At 43.8% G+C, this 14946-nt stretch overlaps 1 protein-coding gene across 2 annotated transcripts in view; it reads right to left on the bottom strand.

Moving 5' to 3' along the window:
* Nucleotides 1–14257, bottom strand: part of ZNF521 (zinc finger protein 521) — a 374463-nt gene extending 360206 nt beyond the window's left edge. Inside the window, exons 1-2 of one of the 2 annotated variants that reach the window (XM_029069714.1) lie at nt 14081–14169; nt 13004–13044 (exon numbers count right to left, since the gene is read on the bottom strand). In XM_029069714.1, the coding sequence (XP_028925547.1) occupies nt 13004–13043 (40 nt within the window). In that variant the 5' untranslated portion in view covers nt 13044; nt 14081–14169. Of the gene's footprint in view, nt 1–13003; nt 13045–14080 lie in introns of both variants that reach the window. The other variant, XM_029069715.2, reaches the window with a different exon arrangement.
* Nucleotides 14258–14946: the final 689 nt, after the last annotated feature.

Here is a 14946-nt window from a genome sequence, read left to right as displayed (position 1 = left end):
AAGGCCAACTACAGATACTCCAGAATAGTAGAAAGAAGAAGGGATGATATATTCATACCTGATAGGATCTTGGAAATCTAAGCCATTCATGGATAACCAAAAGTTGACACAACTGGCTTTAAATTTATGCTCAGATAAGAATAAAATATGCTGGGGTATACTATAACTGAGTGAACCCCATGCTAAGGAAAACATAAATCAGAGTTTCAATCCCAGCTCTACCACTTGCCCTTTTTTTATTTATAGTATTTAGAGAAGCAGCATAACGTAGTGGATAGAGCATGGCCTGGGAGTCAGAAGGTCATGGTTCTAATTCTGGCTCTGCCACTTGCCAGCTTATATGACCTTGGGCAAGTCACTTCACTTCTCTGAGCCTCAGTTACCTCATCTGTAAAATGGGATGGAGACTGTGAAGCCCATGTGGGACAGGGATTGTGTCCAACACAATTTGCTTGTATCCACCCCAGAGCTTAGTACAGTGTCTTGCATGTAGTAAGCGCTTAATAAATAACATTATTATTATTAACAGCGTGGCTCAGTGGAAAGAGCCTGGGCTTTGGAGTCAGGGCTCATGAGTTCGAATCCCAGCTCTGCCACTTGGCGGCTGTGTGACTGTGGGCAAGTCACTTAACTTCTCTGGGCCTCAGTTCCCTCATCTGTAAAAGGGGGGATTAAGACTGTGAGCCCCATGTGGGACAACCTGATTCCCCTATGTCTACCCCAGCGCTTAGAACAGTGCTCGGCACACAGTAAGCGCTTAACAAATACCAACATTATTATTATTATTATTATTATCATTATTATTATTTGTTAAGCACTTACTCTGTGCCAGGCCCTGCACCAAGCACTGGGGAAGATACAAGTTAATCAGTTTGGATGCAGTCCATGTCCCACATGGGGCTCACAATCTTAGTCCCCATTTTACAAATGAGGTAACTGAAGCACAGAGAAGCTATGTGATTTACCCAAAATCACGCAACAGACAACTGGTGGAGGCGGGGCAAATGACAACTTCTCTATGCCTCAGTTTCCTAATCTATAAAATGGGGATTCAATTCCTGTTATCCTCCTGCTTTGACTGAGCATGATGTGGGACAGGGACACTGTTTAGGGAACTGCCTAATTCTCTACTAGCATTAGTGAACGTACACAGCATGGAAAATCTATATTGAAAGGTATCATGGAAAACTTAACTTCAATGTTTGAAAATTTGGAACTTATTCTGTCGCTTACAACTTTCCAACAGCATGGGAAGTAGCGTGGCCTAGCGGAAAGAGCACTGGCCTGAGAGTCAAAGGACCTGGGTTCTAATCCCAGCTCTGCCATTTGCCTGCTGTGTGATCTTGGGTTTGTCACTCCACTTCTCTGTGCCTCAACTTGGTTGGCCATAAACTGGGGATTCAATTTCTTCAATTCCTGTTCTTCCTCCTAATTTACATTGTGAGCCCCATGTGGGAAAAGGACTGTATCCAACCTGATTATTTTGCATCTACCCCAGCACTTAGTACAGTGCCTGGCACATAGTCAGTGCTTAAAAAATACCCAATTATTTACAACTTTCTCCAGCCACCCTTGAATTCAGGGCCTCATGTAAGTTGTAAGAATAGCAGTGCCGTCCAAACACAGCAAAAGTGGCCTAGTGGACCAAGAATGGGCCAGGGATTCAGAGGACCTGGGTTCTAATTCAGGCTCCACCACTCACCTGCTGTGTGACCCTCGGCAAATCGCTTCACTACGCATTGGTTATAATAATAATAATAATAATAATGTTGGTATTTGTTAAACGCTTTCTATGTGCAGAGCACTGTTCTAAGTGCTGGGGTAGATTCAGGGTAATCAGATTGTCCCACATGAGGCTCACAGTCTTAATTCCCATTTTACGAGAAGCAGCGTGGCTCAGTGGAAAGAGCACGGGCTTGGGAGTCAGAGGTCATTGTTCGAATCCCGGCTCTGCCACTTATCAGCTGTGTGACTGTGGGTAAGCCACTTTACTTCTCTGTGCCTCAGTTACCTCATCTGTAAAATGGAGATGAAGACTGTGAGCCCCACGTGGGACAACCTGCTTACCCTGTATCTACCCCAGCGCTTAGAACAGTGCTCTGCACATAGTAAGCGCTTAATAAATACCAACATTATTATTATTATTATTATTACAGATAAGGTGACTGAGGCACAGAGAAGTTAAGTGACTTGCCCACAGTCACATAGCTGACAAGTGGCAGAGCTGGGATTCGAACCCATGATTATCTCATCTATGAATTGAAAATTAATACTGTGAGCCCTATTCGGGAAAGGGACAGTGTCCAACCTGATTATCTTGCATCTACCCCAGTGCTTAGTACAGTGCCTGGGACATAGTAAGAGCTGAACAAATACCATAAAAAGAAAACACACACACACACACACACACATAGCTTTGTGCAGAAGCCTTTGAGCTGAACAAAAGTTGTGTTGCTCATCCAGTGCCCTGATAAAAATCCTCAGTCTGAGGTGCTAACATGCTTTTCTCCAAAGTATCCCTTGCTCGAATGTTTAAAAAGATCACCTTCCATGGACCTTGACTCAGTTCCCTGAAGTGATTTGGAGAAAAATCACATTTTCCTTATCATGATCAGTTAAATAGAGATCCCCATTCTCAAAGAGAGGATCTTGGAATCTTTCTTCACTACACCGGATTTGAAATACTCACTTGATATATACCTATCAGTCAATTCATCAATGGCATTTATTGAGCACTTACTGCATGCAGAGCACTGTACTAAGCATATGGAAGAATACAAAAGTCAACAGTTTTGGTAAATGTGATACCCACAAGGACCTTACAGTCTAAAAGCACATACAGACATGAAAAGAAATTACAGATGGGGAAACATGGTGCAGTGTAAAGAGCACAGGCCTGGGAGTCAGAAGGTCATGGGTTCTAATGCTGGCTCCACCACTTGTCTGCTGTGGGACCTTGGTCAAGTCACTTTGCTTCTCGGTGCCTCAGTTACCTCATCTGTAAACTGGGGGTTGAGACTGTGAGTCCCACATGGGACAGGGACTGTGTCCAACCTGATTCACTTGTATCCATCCTGGCGCTTAGTACAGTGCCTGGCATACTGTAAGCGCTTAATAAATACCATTATTATTATTATGAGAGTATGTACTTTAGTGCTCTGGGGCTTGGGAGAGTATCAAAGTGTTTAAGGGGTACACAGCCCAGTCCACAGTTAACACAAAGGGGAGGGTGGATAAGGGGAAATAAAGGGCTTAGTCTGGGAAGGCATCTTGGAGGAGGTGGGATTTTAGGAGGGCTTCAAAGGTGGGGTGAGTAGTAGATTGTCAAATATGAAGGGGGAGGGAGTTCCAGGCCCGAGACTGGATGAAGGCAAAGGGTCGGCATCAGGATAGATGAGATGAAAATTAATTGCTTAATTTGGAAACTCATTTTAGTCTTCTTTCCTTTTCATTAGCCCATTCCCCTGTCTTTCCTTTTCCCCACCCTGTCTTATGTTTTTTTTTTGTTTTTTCACTTTTGCAGCCTGCCACATTTAGGATAAAATAACAACAATGACAATAGTGATAAAAATATTGTATATTATTATTATTCTTATTTCCTAAGTGCTTAGTATATTGCCATGAACTGTAGTCAACTCTGGGGTTGAGGCAATATAAACCAAACAGACATTGTCCCTGTCCTGCAAGGTGCTCACAGTCTACGAGGGCGAGGAGCTATTTAATTTCCATTTTACAGATGAGGAAACTAAGGCCCAGAAAAGTTAAGTGACTTGCCCAAGGTCACCCTGCAGGTAAGTCACAGAGTCGGGATTAGAACCCTGTCTCCCAGGCCTTAGGTCCTGCTGCTTGGATCTTTTTTTGTCTCCCACTGTTTTCCATGAATTTACAAGTATTTTCTCCTAATTTTTCCTTACCATTTCCTGCTCTGGTTTCATTTCCCTCACAATTCAATAGTTTCCGATTCCCAGAGCCTCTACCCCCTCATCCTTTCTCTTATGTCTGTTTACTCTTATATTTTACTCTTTCCAAGTGCTTAGTGCAGTGCTCTGCACTCAGTAAGTGCTCAATAAATAAGATTGACTGATTGACTGACATCTTGTAATCCTCTTGAGTTTTCTGTCGTTTGGGGATTCGTATAATCAGAAAGTTCCATGTTAAAATAATCTCACTCAAAAGTAATGCTTCACATATAGTTGAAGAGAATCTGATCAGTGGATCCTTCTGTGAAAACTGTACAATTTTACCCAATTTATTAAGATCAAACTGAATTCTATGCAATTAACCCCAATACCGTTATGACACCAAAATGCCAATGCCAAACGAAATTCCATACCAGCTTAAGGTGCAAAATCCTAGTTGGCTGATAGCACAAGAATCCAAACACAAACCCTTCTAACTTCCTCAGGAAAAAATAATCCAATGTTTTAGGGAGACATTAAACCCACAAATTAAATTTATATGGAATGAGATGGGGGAGAAAATATTCCCCTATTCTGTAGTGATTTACCAGCAGGAAGCAGAAGAGGATGTGATCCTTCCGAACTGCACAAAACAAAAGCCTAAGGAGAGGTAGTGTGGCCCAGTGGAAAGAGCGTGGAACTGGGAGTAAGAAGATCTGTGTTCTAAGCCTAGCTCTGCAGTATTATCTTGGGCAAATCACATCACTTCTCTGTGCCTCGGTCAGTCAATCCTATTTATTGAGCGCTTACTGTGTGCCGAGCACTGAACTAGGCACTTGGGAGTGTACAATATATAGTGACAGCTTCCTCATCTGAAAATGGGGATAGTATTACCTCTTCTTCCTTCCCCTTAAAACTGTGAGTTCCTAATGAGATGGGGACTTTGTCTGATCTCTTATCTAGTCTCTGCCCCAGTGCTTGGCACATAGTAAGCACTTACTAGAAAAGCACTCTAACTGAAGCCCCAGAATGAAATTCAGCAAGTTACTCAATCATAAAAGCCCCTACACTTTGAATACTCTTCGAATTAATATAATGCACTCAACCGCATTCAGAGTGTACTTTAAAAAAGGCATGTTTTTCAATGCTGTCTGTGTGGACAATGTGCTTCTCAAACCGAAACTCCTCCCGGTGAAGGAAAAAGGAAGAACATGACATAAAAGAGAGCAGTTCAAATGATGCTCTGAAATCCTACAGAAGTGCCTTTTCAGTATTTCCTGGCTGAGAGCCTTTGGAGAAAAGGGAGCTTCATACATACACGTGCCACATTCGAATCTGGTGAATGGTTTTTTTTTTGTTGTTTTTTTTTTAACGACCAGATTATAAACCATTGCAGATAGTCATCTAGGATAGAAATGCTCACTGTGCTATGCACTGCCGGAACAATGAGCTTGATCCTTTCTTCAATATCCTGACCCTTGCACACCTCGAACGGTGCCCCAAATTTAGACTAAAGCCACTGAAGTTTGAAAGAATCCTTGACTTACAGGATTTCTATCACCTCCTATAATTACTAAACTGGCATAATTACTCATACTTGAGGTGGAATGTGATGCACACTAATAGCTCAAGAGTCTAAAATTAAAGTTTTTTTAAAAAAAAACCCTCACTATTGTACTTAGTTTGCGAAGATTTATCTCATGTCAGACTTTCATGCCAAGTGTCGTGTAATTATTTAAACCCTTTAAAAGCTTTCCTCACACTACCTGATTAATATGATAGAGTGATTTAAACTTGCAAATGATAACTTTAATGTTTAAGTTTCAATTGGTTGGTAATAACATTGTTGAGAAACATATTTTAAAGCAGACAGGTACACCTTCATTACAACAAACAAAGTATATGCAATCTTTACCAGCCCTCTAGGGAGTCTCTGAATTTCTGACTTAATTGAAACAGAATTAGGAAGTGACATTTCCGTCTCTCCCTTCCCCTCCCCAAATGGAAGGAACTTTGATCTCTGACATCACTCTAGAAGTCAAAGGGAAAAGGAAAATACAAATCTCATACATCTGGGGCAACACATTAGCCAGGTTGATGAGTCGCAGCATTATTCTCAATCAATCAATGGTACTGATTGAGCACCTACTATATGCAGAGCACTGTACTAAGTGTTTGGTAGAGCACTCTACAGTAAGGTTGTAGAGACGTTCCCCACCCACAATGATCTTAGAGTCTAGATGGGGAGACAGACATTGATAGAAATAATCTGCACATTCTTACTTGTGCTTCAGGGCTGTCACCGACATATCGTGTCCAGTATAAATCACCGGGAAACGGTGTTTAATCGATAACTCTGCTTGAATATTAATGGAAACTGCATGTTTGAGATGATTTTCTTCCTTACAAATAACCAAAAGTGGGGAGGGTGCTTGTATCAATTAAATCCAGGCATTTTAGAGAACGTCTTCTATATCGATGGATTTCAACTAGTCCTTAGGTAAGGCTGTGTCATGTGAACTAATTAGACACACCAATAGAAGAAATAGGCTTTCCAAGAAATCCTAGATCATAATGCAGGACCGTTTTCTCCAATTTTGAGATTACTGTAGCTAGTGCAATGACATCGGCTACAGAAACCAGGCAGGATTTCTACCCCTGAGTCATATTTATTGAGCGCTTATTGTGTGCAGGGCACTGTACTAAGCTCTTGGGAGAGTACAACACAGTGCTCTGCACACAGTAAGTGCTCAATAAATACGACTGAATGAATGACCATGAGACACATTCCCTGCCCACAACGAGTTAAGCCATCTTTCACAAAACAATGCAGCTCATGGAAATTGGTCTTTCACTGGTATTTACTGAAGCCACACTCACCAACGGCCTTTCTTTTCCAAAATGGCACCTGCTTTTGTTAGGTAAAGGGAAACTGTCCACTAGGCTTAGACTGGACCCAATAAGGAAAACAAAAAGAACCGAACATAATTACGGGGAACTCAAAGTTGATCAATTCTGTCACCACCATTAGCCATCACTGCTGTCAAAGAGAACCGCTACAGTGAATTTTAAGGGAGAGACAAAAAGGAATAACCATAAACAGCTTGTATTCTATAAAGCTGCTAATCTCAACACGCTTTGTATTGTCATTTTTCATGGAAGCTTTTGTGTTTGGCCTCCTCGTTTTTGCCCCTTTCGGCAGGCCACCCACAATCCGCTCATCAAAGAGATGATCTGCCTTAAAGCCAAGTGGAATCTGACAAATTTCGGCTCCCTCCCTTTACAAAGATGTTGCCAGCACTGCTGGGATCCTGAATTCCCGTCATTTTGGAAAAGGCCCACTGGACCGTCAGTACTGGAATTTTGAGTGGGGCCCGTGGGATTCAGGCCAACAGTAATTGCTGTTTTTGTTTATGCTGGATTGTCTCCTGATTGAACTATAATCAATCTAATGACTTCAACATCTAGTCGGTATAATTTAGAGGTGGTGGAGGGGAAGGAACAGTTAACTAGTCGGTAGATTGCACAAAAAATACAACCGCAAGAGTCTGGAGAGAATATGAATGTCATACTCTGGATCCTGTTCTAACATTTCTAGAACTCTGACCATGCTGGTCGGGTTCCACAATGCTCAAAAGTAGCATTCCAGGCTTTCTCCTCTAAATTAATTAACAGGGAACGACTCCCACTTAGTATTTTTACAGACTTGCTTTAGTTTCAAAAACCAGTCAAAAAATAAAGGCGCATCATGCTTACCCTCTAAACCAATTCTAGGCAGAAATAGAAGGTAGCACACGATAAAAACTCAGCCTGTTTTAAAGCACAGAACTTTCATAAGACTTTGCTTTACCACTCTCAACTAGGGTCAGGGCCCGTAGCTACTTCCCACTTGTGAATTCTCTCCCAGTGCTTAGAACAGTGTTCTGCACACAGGAAACACAATCAATACCGTTATTACTAATACTATGGCTACTACTATTACCGTGCCACCACTTCCAGGGAGTTTTCCCAACCTAGGAAAACAAGCAACTCTGCTGGAAAAGAAAAAAAACTTGTCTCCTTTGGAAGCAAAGCACTCCCTACATAAACTCTGGTGCCTGGGTAATTCTACCGGTATACTCATAAGAAAACTCTGAAGTTGACAAAGAAAAAGAAAAATGTATCAATAAAGACTTGCAAATTCAGAGTTCCTATTAAGTTTGTGTGACTGTACAAGTTCCCTGGGGTGACTTACTTAAGAGCATCAATTTCCAGAGATTTTTTTACTAGAGAGTGTGGCCTAACACAGAGGATTCTGACCCTTTCAAGAGGTCACAGATAAAAAAATCCACTGCTTTTTCACTCCGATGCTGTGCTGATTTTTTTTAACATGACATGGATGACTGAATTTTTTGTCACTTCATCGCATTTCTAAACATACGATTTCATATCAAAACCCCTTAATAAGTACAAAGGAAGTCAAATGAGTAAAAAAGTCAGTCCTAAGTGTGATATCTTCAAAACGTGCCAAGTTTCAAAGGGGTTAGACATTGCGGAGGCCAAGTTAAACAAGATTTGCTGGGGGTTCTTTTTCCTTGTTTCCCAGTCCCCCTCCAGAAGTTTCTGGTGGGGTTTGAGAAATACGCGAGGGATGTGAGAGACCTAATGGTATCCCCTTCTTAACTAGGCCATTTAAATACCTCCCTCCTCCACTCGGCCTAGCCCACACTTTGTAAAACTTGGCCCTTTCTGGATATATCACACCTAAAGGAAACTGACCCCAGCCACACCCCTTAATGAACTAGTTAAAAAAAAAAAAAGGTTTATGATCAGGTAAAAGGGCTGGGAGCTTTCTAATAGAGGATCACCACAAGACATGGTGCAAAGGATTAAGAAAGAGGAAAATAGGTCAACTAGCAAATCTGGTGTGAATGAATCGGAGACACTCCAAGCAACCTGGCGGCAGAATTTAGTACTCTGGTCCATCCAAGTATAGAGAGGGAAAGTATGGGAGAAAACAAGTGATCTGGTCGACCTAATCAATCAATGATATTTATTAAGTGCTTCCTGGATGCAGAGCACTGTACTAAGTGCTTGGGACCTAAATGATGGGGTGGTTGTTGGAGGAATGGGCTCTTGATTTTTCACACAAAGAAATATGAATCTCCTTGGTCTTCAGGAAAGAAAAAAAGCACCTTTTAATATTTTATTTTTTACTTTAATGATGAAGATTAATCCATGACAAAGGCACTTTCTACTGAGGACCAGACGCTTACAGCTATCTTGCAAGTGTCCTGATAGGACAGTTGGATTAGAAGTAGCAGAAAACCACCACCAAAAAAACAACAACAAAAAAAAACCCACAAAAAACAAGCAAAAAAACCCTACCAAAATAAAAAAACACTCACCAAAAGGAGGAAAAAAAATAAACAGAAAATGATTGATTCAAAACACTAAAGTTTATAAGAAATTCAACCAGACTTCTTTCCTGAGTTATTTTATGCATTTAGTTGAAGATAAAACCTCCACCAAACTTAACTGTCATTTTGTTTTAATGTTTTTACCTGCCTTATGTAACTACTCCCCTGAGACATAAGTTTCAAATTATGTTATCAGAAGTGACAGCCATATCAGAAATATCTTTTAAACCTTGTTTGTTAAAGAAAGAGTGCCTATGTACAAGACAAGTTAGAAATTTAATGCATGACTCCATGTTTTATTTAGAAAGGTAAGTACTCCGTGGTTTCCAATGGCTCTTTGAAGTGAGCTCATAAAATAATTTACAATGGTCTGAAGCCTTTCATTGTAAAGTGCAGTTGAGTATTCTCCAGTGCTCTAATTACTAATCAGTTATTTAGAAAAGGAGATAAAGTTATGTGAACACTCTGTCCACACTGAAATTATGAAGGTGGGCCACAGTTACACCTCCATTCTTTGGAAAGTCAAAATCAAATACTCTGAACAGTTAAAAAATAAACAAACAAGAGATTACGGTTACAAAACACTCCCCAAACTTCTCTGTTGCACTTTTCCTACCTGCTTAGATTAGGACTAATACCTATTTTCTGACCTTCTAAATCACACCAAAATGGTCACCTTCAAGGTAAGTATAGAGAAAGTAAAAAACTGGAGAAAGAGGTTAAACATCTGAACAATGATATCTTTATCTCCAAGGTCCCGTCCTGGTGCAACCTGACACAACTGATTTATTCTTCCTCTTATTTTATTATGCAAATCCACACCATGTCCAGAAGCACAATACTTTTGGTTGGGTATCATAGCATTTCCCAAAATATATAAAGCTTCCTTCTACCCAAACCCAGTCAAGTCCTTTCGAAACCCAATCCTGTATTTTGCTACTTGCTCATTTGAGGGACTCCTAAGCAGCTGGTCCAGCACGAAAAGCCACTGTACCCAGGACCGGCCCAGAAAATGGAAAATGATCCACTGTTTTTATTTTAAATGTTTCGCAGACAACGTGGCTGTGAAAAGTAGGCACAACATTTCCTAGAAGAGACATTCGGATGGTATTTCAGCATCATGTCACCCTAACAAAGGACAATCTGCTCCATTTACTCGTTTTGATTTGGCATTTTTGTTCAGCTTTGCTACAAGATGCACAAGTCCGAATCACAAGTATGTTTCGGGTTCAACTTGTCCAACATTGTGCTGCGAATAAAGCCAACTGACGGCCTCACTGACTGCCCATGAAATCTGATGTGTGAATAAATCCTCTTTAGGGAAACCCAGGAAATAAACGTAGTCACAATCAACAGAACTTTCATTGTGGATTCATTCCGAAGGCAGGTGAGCGGACTCTCCTGTAACTGCTCAGAAGCTGCCGACTAACAAAACGACGGATTGTACAAACTTCAATTAACTTCAAAAGAAAATGTAATCAACCAAGAAAATCTGCTGCAGAGATGCCAGACCCTTTTTATATCCATTCCCCCCTGTCGATGGGCTTGACAGTGGGCCCCTTAGAATTAAATTCTATAAGAAGCAAAGATCTGAAGAGTTAAATTCTCTAAGAACCCAAGGATCAGCTCAGACTGAAAGGGATACTTTATTCTGGACTCCTCTGACCATGTTACTTTGCATCGGTTTGAAAAAGTCATCTCTGTGTCCAGAACCCACATGCTAGAGTTACATATAAATAGATACCAACACACATGCAAGCACACACCCCTCTAGATTTACAGGCTGCTGTCTTGATAGTCCATCAGGCCTGAGGGGAGTTGTTTCCATAAAATGTGTCGCCCAAATGATCGTGGGGCAGCCTCATCGCACATAATACATCCTCCACCTCCTTAAGACCCAGCTCATTTCTCCTAAACTTCATCGGAGCTTCAGGGAAAAGAAAACATTGTAAGCTCTGGTGACCCTCCCCCCAGTCAACTCCATCTTCCCAGGAGAAGAAAGGGTCCAGTGTGTGTGTGAGTGTGTGTGTGTATGTGAGGTCTCTGTTAATAGAGTTCATAAATACACACGAGGCTGGGGGCTGGGGTGAGGACGAGAGGGAGTCCCTGTCGCCTGGAGTTGTCAGGCTGCATGCAGGGTTTCCTCCCTCCACCCCCCAAAACTGAGCTTGTCTGGTGCCTGAAACTGGGGAAAGGGGTGGAGGTGGGGAAGAGGGGGAGGAGGCAGAGGAGAGAGTGGAAAGGGGGGCAAAGGAGGAGAGGAGGAAGAGATGGAGGAAAAGAGGGGGTAAAGGGGAGGAGCAGGAGGGTGGATGAAGAGAATGCACACGAGGGGGAGGAAAAGAAGAGGAGGAGGAGAAAATGAGTAACAAGAGGAGGAAAGGAAAGGAAAAGGAGTGGAGGAGGAAGGGGAAAAGAAGAGAAGAGGAAGAAGAGGAAGAGGAAAAGAAGAAGATGAGGAGGAAAAGGAGATGAGGAGGAGCAGGAAAAGGAGAGGAGGAGGAAAAGGAGAGGAGGAAAAGAAGAGGAGGAAGAGGAAAAGGAGAAGAGGAGGAGAAGAGGAGGAGGATGCTCCCCCGAGGGCCCATCATTGCTCTGCTGCGGGGGGAGGTAGAGAGGGGCCAGAGGCAAGGCTAGGCTGGAGCAAGGAGTGGGGGGGAGTGGGAGGGGGCTCCTGGCGGACTCTCCCCGGGACGTTCCCGGCCCCGCCACATCCTCACAAGCCGCCCTTTGTCCTCCTCCTCCTCCAGGCGGAGTTTTTTTTTTTAATCCTTGCATGCTTTCTCTGGCCCCCCACTTTCTCAGGGCTTCTGTTCTCGGGGTGAGCGCACCCCCTTTTCCCCTGCGGGGGTCTCCCCGCTCCTGGGGGGGGGGATCTTGGGGGGGAGGGGAGGGGGCGGCACGTGACCAGCTCCTCCACATTCCTGCACAGCTCCGGCTTGCAGAGATCACCAACTCTGCGCCCCCCACCCCAGACCCTCTCCTCCCCCAGATCCCCTCCCCCACACGCTCCTCCAACTCAAAACTTCCCTCCCCAGGCCCAAGGGGAAACTTCTCTCTCCTCCTGCCTAAAATAACCCCCCCAACCTCCCACCCCCCAAAATAAAAAGAAAAATAAAGTGGAGGGGAGGGAAGCAGCAACACTTGAACTTTCTTGCAAAAGGGAGGGCCACGGTTTAATTAGCTTATCATCTTTGGGTGTCTAAGGGAGGGCTATAGAGGAAAAAAAATACACACACACCCACACAATCACACACAATCACACACCCATTACGCCGCCTTCCATCACCCCTGTCCCGCTAGCCAAAGGAGGGAGGTAAAAAAAAAAAGCTCACTGTGGGCAGGGGATGCGTTTGATGTGATACCGTACGCTCCCAAGCGCTTAGTACAGTCCTTAGCACCCAGCGAACGCTCAATCAATAGGATGAGTGAATGCAATCAAAAAATTAAAAAGGCACCGGAAAGTTTGGGCCGCTCCTAAGTCTAAAAATCACACCAAAAAAGAACAGACACCGAACAAACTTTTCCACCAGGATGGAGGGGGACCATACGGGCCCGATGCCTGGGGTGACCCCCGACCTTTGGCCCCCACTCCAAGGGCTCGCCCCCCACCCCACCTTCAAAGCCCCGGGACCCCCAGGCCGAGCCGGGAGGATGGGGGAAAAAAAGGCAGAGGGAATTTGGGGAGGGGTTTTTCCGACTTACCTTTGAGGGATCTCGGTTTGGCTTGCTTGCGGCGAGACATCCTAAAAGCAAACAGCTGAAGTTGTTTCAATTCAGCCCTATAAGAAACTACACTTCCTTAGAACCGGTGCAAGGACTATCCACGCTCCTCGGCTCCCTCTTTTTTTTTTAGAATTTTTTTTTTTTAAATTTTCCTCGTTCCCTCTTTCTCCCTGCTGGAAGAGAGGTGGGAGGGCTGGGGTATTTTGCTTTTAGGGGGGAATCTTTCTGTCCAAAGCTGCCGGTGGCTTGGAGCGGCTGCTGTCTCCGCTGCCTCTGCTGCTGCTGCTGCACCAAACTTTCCAAGCTTTCGACCCCCCACCCCCACCCCCACCTTCAAAAAAAAAAAAGAAAGGAAGAAAAGAAAACACTTTCAGACGCCTCGAGGAGCCGTCAGAAATGCCCTCCAACACACACGCACGCACCCAAAATCTCTTCTTATTTTCATTCCGATCGGATTTCCATAATCAATGAAAACAGGAAAACTAGGGAAAAATTAAGTCTCGGCTTTTTGCACCGCTCCGTCTCCCCCCTCAACTCCGACTATGTCTTTTTCCTCTCTTTTTTTTTTTTTGGTAAAAAAGAAATAGCATTGGATTTGTTTACCACGCGATGTTTTTGTAGTTTTTTCGGGGGGGGAGATAAATCTAAATTCAGCTATGCAATAAAAAAATTCCAAAAAAAAAATTCTCCCACCCCTCTGTTGCAAAAAAAAAAAAATAGCAAAGGAGGGAAAACACTTTTTTTTCAATTTCCCTTTTTTCCACCCACCCTATTTTTTTTTTTAAAAAAAAAAGCTCTTTCCTGTATTTGGGGCAGGGGGCTGGGGGGGTGGTCTCTTTTTTTTTTTCTGGTTGTATTTTGTTTTTTGGTGCGCGTTTCTCCCCCGCGGTTTTTGGGGGGTGAGGAGGCAGAGGTTCTCGCTCGGGCTAAGGCTGGTTGAGCAGAGGAGGAGGAGGAGGAGGAGGAGGAGGAGGAGGAGGAGGAGAGCCAGGAGGAGGAGGAGGAGGAGGAGGAGGAGAAGAAGTGTGCTCTGTGGGCTCCCTCCTCATCACAAACCTGCAAGGTCTTGGACTGCGCTGTCGCTCCGGTAGTCCACATAATAATGGAAAATGGAAGCATGGCCCCCAAAGCCATCAGGATGGCTCCAGAGGGGGCCCCTAACCCGCAGGGACTCGCTCTGCACGTAATCACTGAGGAAATCATTGTCAGCCTGCCTGCACTCACACACAGACAGAGGGGCATGATTAAAAGGCGAGAGAGAGGGGGAGAGGAGGAGGAGGAGGAGGAGGAGGGAGGGAGGAGGAGGAAGGGGGGGTCCCCACCAAGATCCGGACTGGAAAACCCAGACGCTCAGACCTGGATCAGGAGCCTCTGCTGCAAAAGGAGAACACCCCCCCCCACCCCATTTCCACCCCCCCCAACACCCACACACACCCCTCCACCCCCACCCCATCTCCATCACCACCTCCTCCTCTCCCCCTTCTCCTCCCTCCTTCACACTCTTCCCTCCCGCCCCCCCTTTCACATACATGCACACTCCTCCACCGCTGTAACGTTATTAGACCTACACAGCGAATCTCTGGTCTCCTCTTTTCTCTTTAGAAATTAAAGCAGAGCAGTAGCTGAAAGTGAAAGGTCCCCCTTCTGGTAGGATGGATGCAAAAAGAAGGCAACATTTTTTTTTTTCCTTTTCCTTTTAATTATCATTTAAGGGAGGAAAATAGAAAAGTCATGTCTTGAGCTTGCAGTGTTGGACTCCTAAGTGTTGCTGTTGTTGTCTTGGAGTTACCGGATTTATTCCTTTTTCTTTCTTTTTAGAACCAGAGACAGATCAGCAGAGCCTTTCTTGTTTGGGATTTTTGATAAAGCACGTTTTGTTGGAAAGTCTGATGAGAGAGGATTGTGCCATGGATTTCAAATGA

The sequence above is a fragment of the Ornithorhynchus anatinus genome, chromosome 7 (genome assembly GCF_004115215.2).
Source record: "Ornithorhynchus anatinus isolate Pmale09 chromosome 7, mOrnAna1.pri.v4, whole genome shotgun sequence".
In the NCBI taxonomy this organism is placed as follows: Eukaryota; Metazoa; Chordata; class Mammalia; order Monotremata; family Ornithorhynchidae; genus Ornithorhynchus; species Ornithorhynchus anatinus.
Note: the sequence above shows the minus strand (reverse complement) of the source record. Positions and strands in the feature narration are given on the sequence as shown.